Source organism: Colius striatus, chromosome 21, assembly GCF_028858725.1.
Source record: "Colius striatus isolate bColStr4 chromosome 21, bColStr4.1.hap1, whole genome shotgun sequence".
Classification (NCBI taxonomy): domain Eukaryota; kingdom Metazoa; phylum Chordata; class Aves; order Coliiformes; family Coliidae; genus Colius; species Colius striatus.
In genome coordinates this window covers 56,926-79,345 of record NC_084779.1, presented here as the reverse complement: position 1 = coordinate 79,345, position 22,420 = coordinate 56,926, and the positions used below count along the sequence as shown (strand labels likewise).

Sequence of the window (22,420 nt, the reverse complement as noted above, 5' to 3'; positions counted from 1 at the left end):
TATGACATCATATCACAATTGCACATTGCTACAGTGGTCAGTGAAAACACAGCATGTCTCGAAACTGCAGCAGTGCTCTGTGAAATCACAGCACTCCAGGACACTGCAGCGGGATTCTATGACATCACATCACCACTGGGCACTGCAACAGTGCTCTGTGACATCACAGATAATGTGGGCACTGCAAGATGATTGTGTAACACAACAGCATGTCTGGGCTTCCTAGAGGGGCTGCGGGACATGACAGCACATCTGGGCACTTCAGTAGTGCTCTGTGACATCAAAGAATGTCTGGGGACTGTAGCAGTGCTCCGTGAAATCACTGCACTGCAGGACACGTCAGCGGGATTCTGTGACGTCACATCACCACTGGGCACTGCAACAGAGCTCTGTGACATTACAAGACATCTGGGAATTCCATCACTGCTCTGATATGTAATAGCATATCTGGCACTGCAAGAGTGCTCTGTGACATCACAGCACATCTGGTAACTGCAACAGTGCTCTGTGACATCACAACACATGTGTGCATTGAAACAGGTCTGTGCGCACAACAACACATCTGGGCCTTGAAGTCGGGCTGTGTGACACGACAGCACATCTGGGCACTGCAATAGTGATCTGTGACATCACAGGACGTCTGGGCACTATAGATGTGCTCTGTGACCTCACATAATATCTGGACACTGAAACGGCACATGTGGAATAACAGCACGTGTGCACTTCAACAGTGCTGTATGACATCATATCCCAACTGCACATTGCTACAGTGCTCTGCACATCGCAGCATATCTCGACACTGCACCAGTGCTCTGGGACATGATAGCATATGTAAGCACTGGAAGGGTGCTGTGTGACATCATAGAACATCCTGGCACTGTAACAGTGCTCCATGAAATCACAGCACTCCTGGACACTGCAGCAGTGTTCTGTGACGTCACATCACCACTGGGCACTGCAATCACTGCACTGATATCACAGCATATGTGCTCTCTGCAACATAATTCTGTAACACAACAGACCATCTGGGCTTTGCAGCGGGGCTGTGTGACAACAACACATCTGGGCAATAGTGCTTTGTGACATTACAAAACATCTGGGCACTGCAAAAGTTCCCTCACAGGATGTCTGGGCACTGTAGTAGTGTTCTGTGACCTCACATAATATCTGGACACTGAAACGGCACATGTGGAATAACAGCACGTGTGCACTTCAATTGTTCTGTATGACATCATATCCCAACTGCACATTGCTACAGTGCTCTGTGACATCACAGCATATCTCGACACTGCACCAGTGCTCTGTGACATGATAGCATATGTAAGCACTGGAAGGGTGCTGTGTGACATCATAGAACATCCTGGCACTGCAACAGTGCTCCGTGACATCACAGCACTCCAAGGCACCGCAGCAAGATTCTGTGGCATCACAGCACATGTGGGCACTGCAACAGTGCTGTATGAAATCATATCACAACTGCACATTGCTACAGTGCTCTGTGACATCACAGCATATCTAGGCACTGGACAGAGAATGTGTGACATCATAGAACATCTTGGCACTGCAACAGTGCTCCGTGAAATCACAGCATTCCTGGACATTTCAGCGGGATTCTGTGACATCACATCACCACTGGGCCCTGCAACAGAGCTCTGTGACATTACAAGACATCTGGGCACTTCATCACTGCTCTGATATATAATAGCATATCTGGGCACTGCAATCATGCTCTGTGACATCACAGGACGTCTGGGTACTGTAGCAGCGGTATGTGACTTCACATCATATCTGGGCACTGAAACGGGACTCTGTGGCATCACAGCACATGTGGGCATTGCAATAGTGCTGTATGACATCATATCACAACTGCACATTGCTACAGAGCTCTGTGACATCACAGCATATCTCGACACTGCACCAGTGCTCTGTGACATCACAGCATATCTACGCCCTGGAAGGGGGCTGTGTGACATCAGAGAACATCTTGGCACTACAACAGTTCTCTGTGAAATCACAGCATTGCAGGGAACTGTAGAGGGGTTCTATGACGTCGCATCAGCACTGGGCTCTGTGACATCACATCATATGTGTGCACTGCAACATGATTCTGTAACAGAAAAGCATATCTTGTCTTTTCAGAGGGACTGTGTGACATGACAGCACCTCTGGACACTGCACAAGTGCTCAGTGACATGACAGGACGTCTGGGCACTGTAGCAGTGCTCTCATATATAGTAGCATATCTGGACACTGCACCAGTGCTCTGTGACATCACAGCATATCTCGGCACTGAAAGCGGGCTGTGTGACATCATAGAACATCTGTGAACTGCAACAGTGATCTGTGAAATCACAGCTCTCCAGGACACTACAGCAGGGATCTGTGACGTCTCAGCACCACTGGGCACTGGACACAGTGCTCCGTTAAATAACAGCACATGTGAGCACTGAAGCAGTACGGTGTAATACAACAGCACATCTGGGCTTTGCAGCGGGGCTGTGTGACATGGCAGCACATCTGGCCACTGCAATAGTGCTCTGTGACACTGTCATGGTTTGACATGACAGCCTTTTCTGGTGAGGGGGAAGGGGCTGTAAAGATGGCTCCTGTAAGAAGTTTCTTGCAACTCTCCCCAGCTCTGAGCCAGACCCACTGCTGGGGCTGAGCCAAAGAGATGCCTCCACCAGCACTTTTTAAGAAGCAGCCGGAAGGGGAGGTTTCTTCCTCCATCTTCTGCCTTCTTCTGCCCTTTTTTTTCCTTCTGGCTGGTGATGGTGCAAGAAGAAGGAACAGTGAGAGAAACAACCATGCGGACTCCAAGGTCAATGATAAAGGAGAGGAGGAGGTGTGCTGGAGCAGAGACTCCCCTGCATTCTATGGAGAGAGCTGGTGAAGCTGAGATTTGTTTTCATTTCTTTAAAGACCCCACATCAGCAGTAGAAACTCATTTTGATACTGAGCCCGTATCAGGGCAGAGACTCATTTTGATACTGAGCCCGTATCAGGGGCAGAGACTCATTTTGATACTGAGCCTGTATCAGGGGCAGAGACTCATTTTGCTGAAGCTGGCCCCGGACCAGGGCAGTGATTCACTTCATTAAAGGCCCCGAGCCAGGGACAGTGACTATGGCCAGAGGAGGCCGTGTCCCTTGCGGGGGACCCAACCACTTCACTGCAGACCCCGAGCCAGGGACAGTGATTTTCTTCTTTAAAACTATGGCCAGAGCCAGCCGTGTCCTGAGGAAGGGACCCAATATCCACAGCTGTAACTGTGGGGAGGAACCCACAACAAAGCAGCTCATTAAATTTATGCCTAGAAGAGGCCTTGTCCCGAGAGAGGGACCCTGCAACTGCACAAACTGCAGCCGTGGTTTAGAATCCACGCCAGAGATATTCACCAAGGACTGTGTCCCACGGGAGGGACCCTGTATGGGCAGAAGCTGCAGGGAACAATCCACACCAGAGAAGTTCGTTAAGGACTGTGTCCTGTGGGAGGAATCCCGTGTTGGAGCAGGGGAAGAATGCCAGGAGTCGTCCTCATCTGAGAAGACAGAAGCGGCAGAGCCCATCTGTGAGAGACTGACCACATCCCACATTCCCTGCCCCCCTGAGCCGTTGATGGGGGGGGAGAGAGAGATATGGGGAGCAGTGAGCTGGGCCAGGGAAGAAAGAAGGGATGGGGAGGGAGATCTTAAAGTGCTGGTTGTAATAGTCATCATCCTGCTCCCTTTTTGCTTTTATTCCATTCTGTTTCTTGTAGAATAAACTTTCCTCCTTTCCTCTCTCAGTCGAGCACTGCAGTCTGTTTTGTCCGAAACCGTAACTGGCAGCCAGCCCTCCCTGCCCTTGTCTCCATCCACAACAGCCTTGGTGGTCTTTTTACTGCCATTTTGCTGGGGCCTCTTCATCCTAACGAGGGTGGGGGTGAATGGGGGCACCAAGGGAGAGACTGTCATGGTGCAGCTGTGCTGGCTGGGCCAAACTACAATAGCAATACATGATTTTCCTCTCAGAGACAGAGGTGTCACAGATGCATTACCAACTGTTGTCCTCAAGATGCACTTGTGATCCTTGTAACATGGTCTGCTGTCCTCAGCAAGCCAGCTGCTTGCTCTTGGTTTCCCTTCTTCAGGCTGTAAAGCACAAGACAGTAATCTCCTGTCCTGAGGGACCTTTCCTGTGCAACAGCAGTGCTTTGGTATCTGTGAAATGAGCTCATGGCTTTAGTCCAGTTCAATTCCCCTCAATACCTGTTTGTATGACAACAACCTGTGCTATGGCAGGTCTGGTTTAGGGTGCATCCCTCTAAGTGGGATTGCAGTCAGCTGCTCTTGCCACACGTGGGTGTGTGAGGCTTTTGGGTCTGTTGCAGTTTTGTTCTCTTTCTATTCCAGTGAGTGCTTTGGGGGCGGCGGGCGTGGGGCCTCAGGGCCCTGCTCTTTGGGGCTCATCTCGTGGGACAAATGAAGGTTTTGCTGCTTGTGTTTGATTCCCAAACCTGAAGATGTCTTGCAGCCTGCAGCTCGTGTGTTGAGATGAGAAGTGCACGATGTTAGATGTACCATGGGGCTGTCCTGTCTGTAGCGGGGTTCTCTGAAGGACTCTGACACTCCACATTCAGGCACTTGCTCACAAACTGACTGACAGCTTTTTCTGTGCTGACTTTGCTTTCAGAATACACCAATGAGAATGCCTTGATCCCTAAGAACTCATCGGTTACAGACAGAAGAATCCCACCTGCAGGAGTTAAAGCCACCAGCCAAACGTCTGCTCTGTGAGTAGCCAATGCTACTTTGTCATGCTTTGTGCAATAGCTGCTAAAGGAGAAATGGGCCTTTGAGGGGCTTTTAGCTGCACTGAATGGACCACGAGAGAGCAGTGTCTGTGCACAGAGAGATCTCCACAGTCTCTGGACTCTCAGAACACAGCGTTCTGGTGTTCAGGCTTTAGAGTCTGTTCTCCCCGCTTTGTGCTGGCTGCAAGTGCTTTATTTGAAGTTCTGATCCCTTGTGACACTGTTCCCAGAATGAAAAGGAGCACTGGAATTCCCAGGAGTTTCATGGTGGAGGTGGATGATCCCAACACGAGGGCGCGATGCTGACGAGCGATGGGAAATACGCCATCCCAGCCACTAATGTGTAAGTGGGGAGCTAATTGGACTGGCCAGACAGTGAGCAAGAGGAACCATGTGTGTGTGTGTGTGTGTGTGAGAGAGAGAGAGAGGCAGAGCAGCCAGAATGGCCAGCATCTGTCCTTCTGAGGGAGGCAGCAGTGTCAATGTATCTCAACCTTCCCATCTGTCCTCCGTTCCAAGATGCAGACAGTGCAGTCCTGCTGTTGCTGCCCCTGGAAGCTGCTTCATCTTGTGGTGTGCCAAGAACCTGCATTTCTGACCAAGAGTTCAGTGCTGTTCCTGGGGAGTCCTTCTCTTGGAAAGCTCCTTTTGCCTCTGGTTTCAGTTTCAAAGGCTTCTTGTCAACTTTCACCACTGGCTGAGGCTGGAGATTTCCTCTGCCTTTGATCAGATGGCACGTGTGAAACAGGCTGAAGTGCTGTTGCTCTGAACTGAGCAGGTGCTGCTGTGTGCTGACAAGAGTGGCTGTGTGAAAAAGGGATTGGGAGCACTTGTGGTTTTCTGTCATAGGGCTCCTTTTACAGAAGCTGTTACAAAGATTTCCTCCTTCTCTGCAGTGTGATGACTCGGAGACTAAACTCCCCATGAGCCTGCATCTTGCACTGACCCTCTGCCAGAGCAGAGGTGGGATTCATTCCACGCATTTCCAGCTGTCAGAAAGGGATTTGACTAGTCTGAGAGGATGACTTTTCCTTTCCTCATCTTTAATGTTTCTCTTTCTCTTTCCCTTCCCTCCCTTCAGGGCAGCTTGTGCTCGGAAGAAGAAGGAAAAGCCTCCCTTCTGGCCACAGGAGCCATCCTCCACCTCCTCCTCCTCAGCTGTTCCTATTCCCGAGGAGCTGTTATGTCCCCTGTGTAAAGAGTTAATGACAGATGCAGCTGTTATTCCCTGCTGTCGAAACAGTGACTGTGAGGACTGTGTGTGTTACTGCCATGTTTGTTAACTCCAAACATCACATCTCACCTTGTGAAAGCTGAAAGAGGAGATGACACTCTGTTACCTGTTCTTCTGGATACTGAAGTACCCTCAGAACAGCAAAGGGCTCTTCTCGTGCTAAAGACAGAAACAAAAGGCAGCCAGCTCTTTTTTCCCTTGGAATGTCTCTGCTTAAATGATCTCTACAGGCAGAAGGTGGGGTATGAGAAGAGAGCATAATGGTGCAGGCGAATTCCAGAGTGGATATGGAAGGCATTTGGGCTGCCCACAGCCCTTTTGTCTCCCACAACACTGTACAGCCAGCTCTGGTGACTTACTGGGGTCTGCCACAGACAGACAGGCAGGCATTTAACCCACGTGCTTTTGGAACTGATTGTCATTGACCTTTCCTTAGTTTGGCTCAGAGCTATTCTGATGGTTCCAATTCATCACAGGTATTAGAACAGCCCTGCTGGAGCCTGAGGCACATCAGTGCCCAACATTACATCGGACAGACGTTCCTCCTGACTCTGGAGAGGCCAACGAGTTCCTACGCCAGGTAGCGCCATGGCTTGGGTGGAAAGGGCTTGTGAGGAAAGTCTGTTTGCAAACAGCTGGAAGGGAAGGAAATGTTCCTTGAGGTCTCCTTAGGCAAAGCTCAATGGGCTGAGGCCCAGCTGGCTTCTCCAGGCCATGATCTGTTGTTAGAGAAGCTGGCAGCTCCTTACAGACAATGTGGCCAGTTCAGGTCACGCTTGTTCCACACAGCTGCCTCCCTTTCCAATGGGCTGTTAACACTCAGGTGCTTTGAATGCAGCTGCTCTGAGTGACCAGTCATTCTTATCAGCCTTTAGTGGGATGTGCTCAGGTTTCTGTCTCTGGGTTGATTTTAGGATTGACAGCCCTTACAGGGATAGCCATCATTTCCCTCTGTGGAGGCTTTTGTTCCTGACTCTCCTGAAGTTTCATGGTGCCTTTTTGTAACTGTTTTTCTGCCTCCAGATTGTGAACAGCTTCAGGAATGACACTGGCTGCAGTCAGCAGATCTCAGCAGCAGCTGCCGCCGCCTCCACCTCCAGCCCCGCTCCTCAAACAAGCGAGAACACACAACCTGCAGCCTGTTCTCCAGCCAACCCTTTCCAGCCAGCAGCATCCACTCATCATCCCACCAGCTTCTGCAGCTTCTTGGCCTGCTGCTGCTTTGCCATGGTTGGGCCCTGGTGCAGCATCTGTGGCAGCCGGGCTGCCAGGGAACCTGTGCCTGCTGTGGCCTCTGCTCTCCCTCCAGCAGCGCCCCTCTCTCTCCATGCTGAAAGGCCACATGGACCTTTTTGGTAAGTGACTCTGAAGAACAACATCAACACAAAAGACACCAAAGTGCTGAAGTGAGGTTGTTCTGCAGCTTCTCCCCCAGCCGTGTATCTGTCCTTAGGGACAGCTCCATGAAGTTGGCCCATTCTCCATCTTTGCGTCTCGGTGGCGTTTTGGGCTGCAGTTACACTCAACTGCATCTGGCACCAGCAGAAGGGACAAAGGGCTTTTTCCCATGTGCTTTTAGGTGCAGATGGGAAACATGCCAAACTAAAGCAAGAGCAAAGTCATCTAGAGGGCAAGCTTGTTTGAACAGGGAAAAGAGAAAGTGCAAACTTGATGAGTGTACAAGGGATTTGGCCAAGGAACTGATAGAATACAGAAAGGTGGAAAAGGAGCTTTCCAACTGTGGAAATGTCTGTGGTGGAGAAGCAGGTTGTCTGGGGGACACGGGAGCAGTTCCACTCCACGCCTGGATGGTGAGAGGGATGATGCAAGGGATTGGCAGTGACAGGGGAATCTTGTGTAGGTGAGTAGCTCCAATGTGGCAGAGGTGACAGCTGGCTGACCGTTGTAATGGGGCAGCAGTTGCTCAGGAGCAGGTGTCTCTTGACTAAATCTGCTCTGTGAAGACACCCTGCACCTCCTGGCAGGCGTGAGGAGGAGAGAAAGTGAAAAGGTGCAGCTGCTGGGTTTTCTGCATCCCCCTGTTCTGATTGTAACCATTACCCCAAAGCCCTTTGGAGCAGATGAGTGAGAGAAACGGTCTTCATCTCCTCTTTGGTCTGTCTCGTGTAAAAGCACAGACAGACTTTCACAGGGCTGCCGACTGGTGGCTTTTGTGAGTATTGGTCAGTTTTTGTCTCAGGAATTACGAGATCAAGCTCGTTTTTAAGGAAATCTGAAACGGATGAAAGACCTTCAGAGAGGGAATGATGCTGAAGAACGTGTGTGGAATCGTGTGAAAGTTCCCTAAAAGCTAAGAAACCCCTGTGAAGAGCAAACAGAGGCAGCTGCTGGTTGTGAAGTGTGGATCCTGCACCAGGTGCCAAAGAAGGACGGGGACAGGACTAAGCTGGAATTCTGAAGCTGAGTTTTCCAGCCTCCAGGCCAAATCGTGTGTTCTTGATGTTTGGTGCTGCACCCTGGTGATGTGAGTGCTCAGAGAAGGTGCCCGAGAGCGTGGATGGGCCAGAGAAGGTGCCGCCGTCCCCAAGGGCCCGGCCCCAGCAGCCCTGTAAAAGCGGGCCGGGGGCAGGGAGCCGGCAGCGCAGCAGCGGCTGAGCAGCACGCTCGGGCAGCGGCAGCATGGCCCGGGCCCGGCGCCGCAGAGCGCGCAGCAGGAGCCGCAGCAGGAGCCGCAGCAGGAGCCGCTGCTCCCGGGGCCCACGCCGAGCCGAGAGAGCCCGCAGGGCTGAGCCGAGAGAGCCCGCAGGGCCGGGCAGCCCATGTGCCCGCGGCCCGTGAGGAGCCGCCGCCGCCGCGGGACGCGCGGCCGCCGCCGTGGCTGAGCCCGGCCAGCTCTGATCCGCCGCTGCCGCCGGGCCTGAGCCTCCCGGCCGCCGCCAGCACCGCTGCTGTGCCGCCGCGGCTCCTGCAATAAAGACGAGCCCGTGACGCAGCCCTGGGCTGGGGGTCCCTGGCACTGGGGCTTGGCCAGGGGGGGACATGCCGTAGGGAAGAAAACTGAAGCCAGCAGCTCGGCACTTTGGGGCTTTGACAGTTGCATGGCAAGGGGATGGGGCGGGATGGGAGTGCCCAGGGAGAGCACCAGGGGCGATGGACAAGGGCTGGAACAGAAGAAGTTTCGGTGAAGGAAAAGCTGCTTTAGAGGAAGGGGGAGGGAGCCCTGGCACAGGCTGCCCCGGGAGGGTGTGGAGGCTCCTGCTCTGCAGGTTTTCAGGCCTGGCCTGGACACGTTCCTGTGTGACCTGACGGAGATGGACCTGCTTTAGCAGGGGGGTTGGACGAGATGATCTCTAAAGCTCCCTTCCAACCCCACCATTCTGTGATTCTGTGATTCCCTGACCATGGCCAGCTTTGAAGAATGGTTTGTTCATGTCAAAGCTGGCACCACAAGCCCAGTCACAAGGTGTCCATCCCATGGGCCCGGAGTGTGCTGAGCTGGGCCATTCCTGGCCTCTGCTGCTGCCTGCAGGACAGCCCAGGCAGACCCAGGGTGTCCTCACCACAGAGCCCCAGCTTCCCTGCTAGACCTCTCAAGCTGGAGGGGAGCACCCTGCCCCTCTGGACACAGCTCAGCTCGCACCAAGGCCCCCGCTCTCTGCCAAGCTGGCAAGTCATCATCTGTGCCAGCATCCAAAATCCTCTCTAGCCAGCAAAGTTCTGCCTTCCAGGCCCTTTTGCTGTGGGAGCTCTGCTCAGTTGTATGCACTGAGACTGCTCAGCCCAGACTGAAAAAGCCAGTCTGCAGCCGAGAAAGAGAGAGAGGAGATCCTGAGGGACAGCAGAAAGGCCCCAGCCTCAGGTACCCTACTCCTGCAGAGGGGTCCCAGGGCAGCCTTTGTTTGAGTCTGGGCTGAGCAGACTGACTGCACACGGATGAGGACAGCTCCCACCTTCATATTTCTTGTAGAATAACCTTTCCTACTCTCCTCTCTCAGTCGAGCACTGGAGTCTGTTTTGTCCGAAACCGTCACTGGCAGCGAGCCCTCCCTGCCCTTGTCTCCATCCACAACAGCCTTGGTGGTCTTTTTACTGCCATTTCGCTGGGGCCTCTGCCATCCTAACGAGGGTGGGGGTGGATGGGGGCACCGGGCGAGAGACTGTGGTGGTGCTGCTGGGCTGGTTGGGCCAAACCACGACACACACCCCCACACCAGTGTTACACACACACCCACTGCTCTCACCAGTTGTCCCCGGCAGAGAACACTAGACCAGACGACTTGTGGCTCCCACTCAGATGGGCTGGCATTCGGACCTCCATCTGTACCTAGAGCAGAGAGCTCCCTTGCCCTAGAAAGCACTTGGATGTGCAGGTATTAGGAAAGCAGGACAGGCTGTGGAGATCAGCTGCAAGGACTGATCAGCCCCCTGTTTACACGTGATCTGCTCCTTTCAACCCCTTTTCTCTCTGTTTTCCCACCCCTGTTCCTCCAGAAACCACCTGATCTCACCCTTTGCCTTGGTTTGGTCCTTTCCTACACATCCCATGGCAAGATCTGCGAGGCAGCAACAGCCATCCTGAGTTGGCATGGCCATGCTGGGAAGCTCTCCCCTTGCCCTCCTCGGTGAATCTTTCACACAGACCTGTTGGAACTGTTTTTCATTCACCCTTTTCAATGATTTCTCAGGAAACACAGCAATTCCCCTCCTACACCTGGCAATTCTGTCTTTGTTGAGCACTGAAAGCCATTCAGAGCTCCAGACCAGCCCCGGGACATTTCCCAGTGCACATTCAAGCAGGGGCTGTCTGAAAGGGAAGGATCCTGTTCTAACACTCTTCACCTCTGGGGTGTCTGGCTGGGCAATGGGACAATAGAAATTCGTCTCTCATTTGAAGAGCAGACAAATCCCTCATTTGTACCACTGAGAGGAGGATGAAGCAGGGAGTGTCAGGACTCAGCACACTTTGGCTTCCAGAGTCAGGGTCACTTCCTCAGCCTCATTAGGATTGCTCTGATATTCTGATTGTTGTGATCCTGTTCCCTTTGCTTCTCTGGAGCAGGAGTTGTGTCCTGCTTTCTCCAGGACAACTCGATCGCCAGGGTGGGACAGAGAAGAGTCTGCAGAAGTGCCCTTTGCAACAGGACTGTCCTGCTGGACTTACAGCCCAGATGCTTGTTGAGGAGTTATTTGTGTGTGAAGTCATCTTCAAGGCAGCTCAAGGGAAAACACAGGGCAGAGAGGAAAAAGACAAATGGGCACTGCAGCTCTCCTGACTGCACTAAGGCACAGAGAGAGGAGCCCTTTCCACGTCCTGTGCCAAGATTCCTCCAATTTTCAGGGATAAAAGTGAGGTCTGTCCCAAAAGAGAGCACCCCCTGACACAGAAGAGCTGACTCCTCAGCAGCACAGGAGCAGAGCTCCTGCCCCTCACAGCCAACACACAGCACAGCAGAAAAATGCACTTCACTGGGAGAGTGATTGCCTGAAGAATGGAGTGGCTTTGCTCGGAGGAGTCTGTCTTCTATTTTATGCACTTTGCTGTTTTTAAAAGGCTCTCCTTCAAAGGAACAACAGCCCAGCAGCAGCTGCATCAGCCAGTTCCTGCTCCTGCTCTTAGCAGACAGGGGGAGCTGCAGCTGCTGCACTTTGGGCTCTGCCTGGGCATCTCCCTGGCTGCCCTCCTGGCCAACGGCCTCAACATCAGCGCCGTAGCCTGTGACCATTCCCTCCACACCCCCAGCACAGAGGCTGGGTCAGAGCGGAGACTCTGTGGGCAGGTCCTGTGAGCTCTTGCAGAAGAAAGGAGCTGCAGGGTACTGTGGAGCTCATAAGCTGCATGTTTGACACCCTGGGCCAAGAGTCTGTCAATGTGTGAGAAAATGCTGGGCTTGGGGTGAACTTTGCTCATGAGAATCTCATTCTACTACCAAAACACAGCTCCATGCCAAAGCCACCCACCTCCCAGGTGCCACCAGCCCTCACTGAGCGTGTGCTCTGCATTCTCCTTACCCTACAGCTTGGTAAGCAAAGCCAGAGCATTTCCCAGCACTCCTGATGAAGGTCTGTGTGCCCAGAGTCACTCCAGCCCCACCTGGGAGGGAAAAGGACTCTGCAAAGGGCTTAAGAAAGGGGGCTGTTGGGGAAGACACCCTCGTGAATCAGTCAGGGAAGGTTCCAGCTCAGGCTGCCTCTGACTCGTGGGAGCAGCTGACGGCTGCACCTCTCTCCCCCCACACGGACGCCTCTGGCTCAGAGCTGGTTGTGCCAAGGGCTGGCTGGGGAAGCTCAGCCGGGGACAAAGAGCCAGGAGGCTGCTGGCTCACTGCTGGAACCAGACACAAGGGAAAACACCCAAAAGCTCCTGTAGGTTGCAGTCAGAACAGTTTAATGGAACAACAAGAAGGAACAAGGGAAGGAGAAACAGTTCTAACAATGCACAAGGGGATGTACAATAGGGATGGTGAGTGACGCTGTTGCTCATCAGCTGGGACCCAACACAACTGCACACATGTACTGCACCCATTCCTACATCCTTCTAGAACATAACCTTTTGCCAGCAGAAACGAGCACAGTGTTTGTTGTCCAAACACAGGTGCTGGAACCTCCTGCCAATCAGGCTCAGCGCTCTGTTCACTTGATGGGAGAGGCCTGGAAGACAAAAATCCCACCCAAGGTCAGCAGCACAGGGAGGCTGAGGACACCTCCAGCCCTGCCATGGGAAGGAACCCAGCTGCCAGAAGCCTCCTGCACTGCATCAACCAGTTCAGTTGGAGCAGATTGACCCTGAGATCCAAGCACCGTGAGCAGCTCAGAGCCCCAGGCCCCACTTGCAACGGCTTTGGCCTTCGGCAGGGACCCAATTGGCTGGCAGATACTTCTCAGCCCCAAATGATCCAACATCTTTCTAGTTTAGGATGCTGAAAAGCATCCCCTATCTGCTGCTTCAAGCCCAAAGGGATCTTGCAAAAGGGGCTGGTTCAGCTCCAGCAGCCAAAGCTGCTCAAATGCATTCCCAGCCCTACAACAGAGGCTGCACGTGCCCAGGCCCTGGCCACTTGCCACATCCCTCAGCTGGAACAGCCCTGAGCACAACACTTGGGTAAAAGCCGTGGCCTTGCCAAGCCACTGAATCCATTTCTAGTCTAATTCAAGGCCCCCAGGCTACATCCTAGACCCTGAACAAAGAGGCATTCCTCTTACCTTTGATTTGACAGACTTGGTAGTCATCAATGTCAGGGAGCGTTGAGAGAGAAATTGTGGCCCCAGACTCTCTCCTCAAGCTGTTAATAACCTGTCCCTGTTTGCCAATCAATTGTGTGACTGTATCCTTGATGAGAGACAAGAAAGCAAGAGTCAAGGAGAGAAATGTAGATCAAACCCCACTGTGCCCTGGGGCTTCTTTTGCCCATCTTCCTGGTCCCTGCAGCTCATTTGGAGGGTGGGTTTGGACAGGCAGCGGGAACGTGACCCTCCTGCACAGGGGAAAGCACCACAACTCATCCCCTGCTCTCAGGGACTGTGAACCCTCAAAGCCTTCTGAAGGCTTTCAAAGCATCACCCTGACAGATCAAGGTGGAAGGTGATGGAGAAAAGGGACTCCAGCAACCATCCCAGGGTGTAGCCCTAACAGCTAAACGCTGAAACCCTCGTTGGCTGGCTCTGTATCTCCCTGGGGTGGCCCTGAGATGGAAGAAGCAGGAGATGGCTGTGTAGGGCAGGGCAGGAGGCACGAGCAGGACAGTGGCTGCTTACCTTGGGCACCTCTATTTCCCACACCAGGACATTGGACTGCCGGGACTTTTTCTTTCGGCGCCGGTTCTGGCGACTCACTGTCTGCCCCTCGAGACCGTCTGTGTCCTCCAAGTTCATGTTAGTTGCACTGAAACCTGCCAGAAAGGCACCATGTCAGCATTCAGACAGCCCACACAACGCAGCTCCCACACACCAGCCCAGGAGATGAGATCCTTTTGTAGAGAGATGCCACTGAGCACTTGCTCCGCGTTCTGTTGGGATGCTCCTGCCTCAGGTTCCCCGGGATGTCAGAAAGGGTCAAGTCCCATCACACAGAGCCCACTGAAAGCTTCCCTTGATGCCTGGGGACCACCCAGCCCAGCTCTGGGAATGCCACCACAGGAGGCCCGAGTTGAGCAGCAGCCCTTCACACCCAGTGAGCCCTTCTCCAGCACACACCATCTAGGATCTAGGAGCCAAGAGCCAAAGAGCCCAAGGGGGCCGAGCAGCCCTTACCTGGCGCGTGCTCCACTTCGCTGCCCGCCGGCATCCAGCCGCCAGCAAACCTCCTGGCAGCCGTGTGCTGAGCGGCGGGGAAGGGGCTGCGTGTGCCACAGCCGGCAACGGCCCCGCTCGCAGCCCGGGGCTCTGCCTGCGGGGATGGCGGCAGCGCAGCAGCGCTCTGGGCACGGCTCGGCTCCGGCGGGGTCCCGCACACGCTGCTGGCGCTGCCGGCGCTGCTGCCGGCCGCGGGGCTGGGTTGGCAGCTCAGCCTCAGCCCTGCCTGGGACACTGTGCTCTCAGGAAGCGGGAGGGCACAACAGCCAGCAGGGACGGCGGCTGCTGCTTCGGGCCGGGATTCCTCCTCTAGCCCTCGTTCCTCCTGCGCTTCCTCAGCGCCTGTGGCCGCTTCCCCGGGAGCGCTCTGGGCACTGCTCGGCTCCTGCCCGGCTCCTGGCGCTGCCGGCGCTGCTGCCGGCCGCTGCTCTGCGTCGGCGCCTGAGCCTGAGCCCTGTGCGGGGCTGGCTGCAGCGCTGCTGGGACACTCTGTGCTCTGCACGGGGACAGAAACAGCAGAGGGGACGCCGCTCTCCTCTGCACATCCTCCTGTCTCTGCTCCTGCCGTGTCACCCTCAGCAGTGCTGGGCTCAGCAGTTGGTGCTGACACATCCCGAAGGTCGGTCTCTGGGCATTGCTCTGCTGATGACACAGGCAGCTCCTGAGGGACACAGGCTTCCCCTTGGGGCCAGGACTCTTCCTCTGTCCCTCCTCTCTGCTGTGCTTCCTCAGCAGCTGCTGCCACTTCAGCACCATCTCTGGCCTGCTCTCTGCGGTAGGAGTAGAGCCACCAGCAGCCCAGCAGTGCCAGCGCTCCAGGCACAACGTAGGGGATCACGCTGGCAAAGCGAAGAGCCATTGCACAGAGCTCAGCAGGATCTAGCAGGAGAAACAGACAGCATGGTCAAGTACTCCCAGGGAAGGGAACAGGCATTGCTTGAGCTATTGCTCTGTGCTCTACACCCTCATGTTTGGGCCCAAAGCATTGCTTTTAGCTTCCAAAGCCTCATTTTGGGGCAAACAGAGGAATTAGCAGACAGCAACACTACCCATAGCCTTGGCCAGGCTCTGGGGGTGGAAGAGCCCAGCATGGAAATGGACTGGCAGGTGCAGAGCAGCCTCTCCTGTCAGCCCTGTCTACATCCTCTTCTCTGTCCTGAGAGGTTAGGTCATCCTTACCTTTGGAAGAGGACGGGAGTTGAGGAGAAGTGGGCAGCAAATGAGAAATGGCTGGAAGAAAGCAGGAAGGCAAGTAGCCAAAGGAGGAGCTGAGTCCTCCCGAGGGCAGCTCAGCCCAACTGGCTCTGGCTGTCCCGCTGGGAGGATTTATAGTCCCTGGCCAGGTGAGGTCACAAACGCCGGCTGGGGTCTGGAACAGCCCTTGTGTGACATCAGCAGCGCACAATGTTCTCTGTCTCCCTTGGTGACGGCCACAGCGCTGCCCCTGCCCTGGGATGGGCTCTGGGATCACTACTGGCCATAACTGAGAGGTTCTGCTAGAGGCAGAGCATTGCTCACACTGTCGGGAAAAGTCTGACACTGAGCAGGGCTGCAGGGAGGAGGCAGCTGGGGTGCAAGAAATCTCCTCGCCGCGGCTGCGGGGGCTCGGCCTGGAGCGGGGCCGCACTCGCCAGCCGGCTGCTCGGGCTGCTTGCTGCCTGCTGCCTTCTGGCTCACACACGCTGGCGCTGCGGCTTTCGAGCCGAGAGAAAACAGTCGCGGAGCCTCGGGGAGCCTCAGCCCGCTGCCTCTCGCCCGTGCAGCGGCTGCCCCGGGTCTCCTTCCTGGGACTGAAGGACTTCTCCTTGGCCAACACCAGCTTGGCCAAGTCTTCCTGCTGCTCTGTCCCACTCCCCCTGCCAGCCCATCTCCTCCTCAGCCTCCAGAACGCAGCATCACACCATGGTGCTGAGCCCTGAGCTCACACAGGACACTGGCCACAGGAGCAACCCTTCTGTCAGGCCACCCTACACCTACGCCAGCCTCATCTGCATGGCCATGGAAGCCAGCCAGAAGCCCAGCATCTCCCTCTCTGACATCTACAAGTGGATCAGGGACAACTTCAGCTACTTCCGACACGCTGATCCCAGCTGGCAGGTAGGAGACTGGCAGAGCTCTTGCCTTTGAGCCCCTGTGCCCACAGGGCTGGGGAGGCTTTGCAGAGCCCCAGCGTGCAGGGGAAGGGCCTGCGGGGATGCTGGGTGCTGCTGGGAGCAGAGCAGCACGGGCAGCTGCTGAGGAGGGGCTGGGATGGGCAGCAGCTTGGGGCTGAGGCTTTGTGGGCCGGGGCAGGGCAGGAGGGACCCGGGTGGCTCATCCTTCCCCTTGTGTCCCTGCCAGCCCAAAGCCAGAGCGTGCCAACCATCCTGGGGGCTGCTGCAGGCAGGGCTGGGCACAACCCTGCAACCCCCTGCCCAGGTGTGGCCACCTTGTCCTCAGGCAGGGGGGTGTGCAGCAGCTCCTGAAGCCCCGCACAGGGAAGGGAAGGGAAGGGAAGGGAAGGGAAGGGAAGGGAAGGGAAGGGAAGGGAAGGGAAGGGAAGGGAAGGGAAGGGAAGGGAAGGGAAGGGAAGGGAAGGCAAGGGAAGGGAAGGGAAGGGAGAAGGGGACCTGCTGATTCCTCTCCAGGCTCACCTGGTTCCTCCCCATCCCCTGTGCTGGGGGCACCTACGGGAGGGATTCAGGACAGGAGCTGGGTGCCAGTGGGGTGGTTTCTCCTCCAACTCACGTCTGGATCCTCACCGTGCTCGTCATCAACTGTGCTTAGTAACAAAGGCAGGAAGGTTTCCAGCCCTTCTCTGCAGAGGGCTGTTGCAGGCAGGAATGCTCAAGGTGTGAAGCAGCCAGGGAAGAACAGAGACAGCCCGGGCTGCAGGGAGTTTGGGCTGAGGAGGGCAGATGGGGAGCAGATGGGGAGCAGATGTGGAGCAGAGCTGCAAGTCTGTGAGCGTTAAAGTTTCAATCAACTGTCCCTGTGCACTGAGCACAGCTTGGATTGTTTGCAGGGATTTCTGTGCTCCTGCTCTTAATTTCCACTTCTTTTTTGTGTGTGTGTTTTTCAACATTTTTGGGGTTTTTTTCCTTTTTTTCCTGTCTTCCTTTTTTTTTCTTTCCTCTTTCCTTCCTTGCTTCCTTCCTTCCTTCCTTCCTTCCTTCCTTCCTTCCTTCCTTCCTTTTTTCCTTCCTTCCTTCCTTCCTTCCTTCCTTCCTTCCTTCCTTCCTTCCTTCCTTCCTTCCTTTCCTTTCCTTTCCTTTCCTTTCCTTTCCTTTCCCTATTTCACTTTCCTCTTTCTTCTTTTCCTTTCTTTTGTTTTTGGTTATGTTCCTAACCAAGCTCTGCACAAGACACACAAAAGCTTCTTCTGCCCATGGAGCCCAGGATGCCCTGACATTGCTGTCTCCTCTCTTTGCCCCCAGGCCACAATGTGCCTTTCCCCCAGCCCCACACAGCTCGGTGCCGCAGCACCAGCCCAACACTCACCATTGCTTTTGCTTTGCTGCTTCTCTTCTGGCTCTAGAGATCCATCCGGCGCAACCTCTCCTTGAACAAGAGCTTCATCAGGGTGCCCCAGGAGAAGGGGGAGCCAGGCAGAGGCGGCTTTTGGATGCTTCACCCCGAATATGCCCAGAGGCTCAAGAGTGGGACCTGCAAACAGAGCAGGATGCCCCCAGCACAGAGCCACATGGCCTGTCCTGCAACAGCCCCGCAAGGCACAGGGAGCCTGGCCACCACAGACACCTCCTCTGGCACCTACACTTCCATCCTCAGTGTCAACAGGGAGTTGCAGCAGCTGCTCAAAGACTTTGAAGAAACCACCAGCAACGAGTCTCTGACTGCAGCGGATGGCAGATCCGGGCAGAAGCGCAAGAAGCCATCGCCTGCAGGAATGGCCAAGGTGTCTCGGCTTTGCAGCCCTGCTCTGCTGAGCCAGGAACAGCAGCTGGAGCTGGGGGCACTGAAAGCAGACTTGGACAGAAAAGACACCTTCAAAACCAACCCACGTGGAGACCTTGACAGGAAAACAAGGTTTGACACCACAGTGAGCAGAGACATTGCCTGCAAACGGCGGAGCATGCCCCCAGCACACAGCCACGCAGCCTGTCCCGCAACAGCCCCGCAAGGCACAGGGAGCCTCACCACCACAGACACCTCCTCTGGCACCTACACTTCCATCCTCGATGTCAACAGGGAGTTGCAGCAGCTGCTGAAGGAGTTTGAAGAAGCCACCAGCAACCAGACCCTGGCTGCAGCAGATGGCAAAGCAGGGCAGAGGCACAAGAAGCCATCACCCAAACCAATGGCCAAGGTGTCTCGGCTTTGCAGCCCTGCCCTGCTGAGCCAGGAGCAGCAGCCGGAGCTGGGGGCACTGGAAGAGGATTTTGACTGTGAAGCCATCTGCAACACCAACCAATGTGGAGAACTTGCCACTAAACTGAGCAGAGACATTGCCTGCAAACAGCGGAGGATGCCCCAAGCACAGAGCCACCCGGCCTGTCCTGCAACAGCCCCACAAGGCACAAGGAGCCTCACCTGCACAGACACCTCCTCTGGCACCTACACTTCCATCCTAACTGTCAACAGGGAGGTGCAGCAGCGGCTGAAGGAGTTTGAAGAAGCCACCAGCAACCAGACCCTGGCTGCAGCAGATGGCAAAGCAGGGCAGAAGCGCAAGAAGCCATCGCCTGCAGGAATGGCCAAGGTGACTCGGCTTTGCAGCCCTGCCCTGCTGAGCCAGGAGCAGCAGCCGGAGCTGGGGCCACTGCAAGGGGACTTGGACTGGGAAGCCTTCTTCTACACCAACCGACGTGGAGGCTTTGACACCAAAACCAGCTTCAACAGCAATGTGGACAGTGACTCTGACTCAGAAAGCAGCTTCATCACCATCTCGAACCGTGACTCTCCACTTCTGGAGCTCACAGAACCAAACAGCCCTGCAGAACACGAGCCAGAGCTGACGGCACACAGGCTCCACATCCACCAGCTCCAGGATGGCCAGGAGCAGGAGCAGCTCCTCACTGAAGCCAGCGTGAACAACCTGGACTTTGATGAAACCTTCATGGCCACTTATTTCCTGCAACAGGAGTTGGACAAAGAGACAAACGACTGTCTCTACTACTGAGTCAACAGAGAGCATTTGCACAAAGACAAGGATGCCTCTGCCAGCAGCTGAGTGAGTGGAGCACTCTGACATCCCTCTTATCAAAGGCCTGTCACCGTGCAGAGGATGCTCCCCCATGCTGCTGGGACAAGATTTCCCTGAGACAGAGACATCCCCAAGGATTTCACAGCTCAATTGTAAGATTAGTCATGGGAAAGATGGAGAAAAACCAGCACCACAGGGAATGTTTGCCAGATGTTTAAAAGACACAGGAGAAAGAAGGGAGCTGAGCACTGGGCATTCATAGGCTCTGAAACTCAGACGAAGCAGAACACCGTGGGCAGCACCAGCTCGGCTGCTTCTCCATTGCCCTTTGTCTCTCCTGTTATCAGTGGAGACAGAGAATAGACACAGGGGCTGCTGCCACTGCTCCAAGTTCTGGCCTTTCTGTAAGCTGCCTGCTGGGGAATTTTGCTGACCAGGAGCTCCAGGCTGTAGTGCTTTGATGGACAACTTCCACAGTGATGGGGGCAGCTGGAAGCTCAGAAGGGTTTGTTGAGTGACAGGTTATCCCAATAAGGTTTATCAGGTGCCAGAACGAGGAGCAAATCTGGAACCTGTAGGAAAAGCTTCCCTGAACCAGCATGTGATCTGTCTAGGAAAGGTTCTGCCCTCTGTTGTGCCCTGTTCTGTGAGCGCTGCGCTGTCCCTGGACACTGCTGTGCAGCACAGCTGGAGCCCAGAGGCTGGCTGTGTCTCAGGACACGGTCATGGGAACCACGGAAGCAGAAGTGGAAAGGACTTTTCTAGATGGTACTGATCACCCAGAGAGCTGTGGTCACCCTGTGGGTGCATCCCAGCAGGATCAAGCAGCTGCATGATCAGAGCACACTGCCAGACAAGAGGCTGAAAATGAACTGGGATATCTGGCATCTGGGTGGTGTCTCTGGCAGGAATGTCAGGAAGGGGAGAAGTTGACACAGACAAAGAGGCCAACACAAACTTAGAAGAAACCTGAATGCTGACTTCAACACAGAGGAGAGGAGAGGAGAGGAGAGGAGAGGAGAGGAGAGGAGAGGAGAGGAGAGGAGAGGAGAGGAGAAGAGAAGAGAAGAGAAGAGAAGAGAAGAGAAGAGAAGAGAAGAGAAGAGAAGAGAAGAGAAGAGAAGAGAAGAGAAGAGAAGAGAAGAGAAGAGAAGAGAAGAGAAGAGAAGAGAAGAGAAGAGAAGAGAAGAGAAGAGAAGAGAAGAGAAGAGAAGAGGAAGAGAAGACCGAAACCCACAGCCTGACCTGCAGCTCTCCATCAGTGTGGGACCTGCTGCCATCAGAGAAGCATCTTGTTACGTTTTATTTTCTGTTTATGTTCTATGTCATTGTACTTTGTTCTGTCACATCAACGCTTTTCCCCAGCATTGTTTCACAGGGCAAACACGGCTCCTTGTTGTGTTATAATTAAAAGTACTTGCCCCAGCTTGAAAGAACATTTAGTTCTCAGTCTTCACAGGATGTCTCTGTGAGCTTGCTCTGACATATTCTATTGTCCTTCCTGTCCCCCACTTGCTGGAGAAGAAACAGGCACAGTACTGCTCAAGTGGCTGGGTGTGACATGTGCTTGAGGCACAGCATCTGTCTCAAGGGCTGTGTTGAGGAGACAGCCTGGAAAGCAAAGGCAGAGCCTGATTCCCCGTTCTGCTGTGCAGCTTTGCAGCCCTGGCACTCTCCTGCTGTGGGGCTGAGCCTGAAGCCCCGAGTCTCTCCTGGGAGGGAGCAGCACTGAGGCCTGAGAAGAGGAAAGATTGCCCAGCATGAAGCTGCTGTCAGCCTTTGGCAGGCAGGGTGGGGTTTCTGAGATGCCTGGTGCTGCCATTCCTGGGGAGCACTGAAGAGCCAGGGCGGCTGCCTGTAGCCGCAGGCAGGAGCGTGGGCAGCAGCAGTGAGCGGGGCTGTGTGCAGCTGGGGAACGGCTTTGGCACCGGCACCGGGACTGAAGTGCCCGAGCCCAGGGCAGCATCGGCAGCGTCGTTCCTTTCTGTCAGCGCCGGCTGCTCGGGGCGTTAAGGGTGTCCCACCGGGGAAGCGTGCTTCCCTTTTCCTGGCAAGGTGGTATTTAGAGCTGAAACAGTTGCTGTTTGAAAGCAAAACCACCACACAAAAGCAAAGCCTGGCTGGGTGATTTCCCTCTCTCCCCCACAGCCTGTCCCCACTTTCCTGCCCATCTCTCTTGCTCAGCTGGCTGCAGCTTCTCTCTTCTCTCCAGACCTCCATCCTGCTCCTCACCTCCTTTTAGCTCTTCCTCTGACTCTCTCAGGCCATCGCTGTTCCACCCTCCTGCGCCTTCTGCTGATCCACATCCCTCTGTTCCTCGCTCTCTCTGGATGCTTTGCTTTTGCTCCTTTCTCTTTCTCTGTCCTTCCCTATTCCCTTCTGTCCTAATCCCTGTCTCAATTCTCTGTCACTTCACTGTCCTGCTGCCTTTTCTGTCTCTCTGCCCCCCTGTCCCACTCCCTGCCTGTGTCTGTGTATCCCCTCCACTCTCCTTTCTGCCCTTCCAATCCTCTCTCTGTCCCTCTTTCCTGCTCTTTATTTCTCTTTCTCCTCCTGCACTCGCTGTCTCCTTAAGCTCCATCCTTTTCCTGCTCTGTCTCTTTTCCCTGTTCCTCCCCAGTATTTTCCTCCTCCTCCTCCTTTGGCTCCTCCTGGGGCTGGGCCTGTGCAGCCCTGGGGAGGCGGCCATGGGGCTGCAGGGTCAGGGGGGCCTGGCCAGGGGCTGGTGTCCCTGCAGGGTCAGGCAGCAGGAAGGAGGCCCCGGGGCACATGGGAGCTGTAGGCCTGGGGCACTGGCTACCGGCCAGCCATGTTGGCTCCTGGGCCATGTGGGAGCTGTAGGCCTGGGGCACTGGCTACCAGCCTGCCATGTTGGCTCCTGGGCCATGTGGGAGCTGTAGGCCTGGGGCACAGGCTGTTGGCTCCTGGGCCATGTGGGAGCTGTAGCCCTGGGCAGGGGCTGCCAGCCGTCCCTTGTTCTGAAGAGCTGCAAAGCACA

General features: G+C 54.9%; 2 protein-coding genes across 2 annotated transcripts; both read left to right on the top strand.

The window, feature by feature from the left end:
- Positions 1–4,549: 4,549 nt before the first annotated feature.
- LOC133627476 (E3 ubiquitin-protein ligase RBBP6-like) lies at positions 4,550–6,949 on the top strand. Its single transcript, XM_062013215.1, is given in 7 exon segments — positions 4,550–4,558; positions 4,723–4,774; positions 4,944–5,081; positions 5,084–5,138; positions 5,877–6,052; positions 6,506–6,609; positions 6,944–6,949. Coding segments are annotated over 7 exon segments (540 nt in total).
- Positions 6,950–15,368: 8,419 nt separating this feature from the next.
- On the top strand, positions 15,369–19,398 carry LOC133627475 (forkhead box protein J1-B-like). The gene is made up of 5 exons (XM_062013214.1): positions 15,369–15,382; positions 16,076–16,376; positions 17,797–17,917; positions 18,722–19,084; positions 19,145–19,398. Exons 1-5 carry the CDS (start codon positions 15,369–15,371, stop codon positions 19,396–19,398), a joined length of 1,053 nt encoding a protein of 350 aa, XP_061869198.1.
- Positions 19,399–22,420: the final 3,022 nt, after the last annotated feature.

Excerpts from the sequence above, each read along its gene's own strand:
- LOC133627475 (XM_062013214.1), top strand. Across the intron at positions 16,377-17,796 it reads ACGCTGATCCCAGCTGGCAG|AGATCCATCCGGCGCAACCT; the intron begins GTAGGAGACTGG and ends TTCTGGCTCTAG. Across the intron at positions 19,085-19,144 it reads CTTCTTCTACACCAACCGAC|AAAGCAGCTTCATCACCATC; the intron begins GTGGAGGCTTTG and ends ACTCTGACTCAG.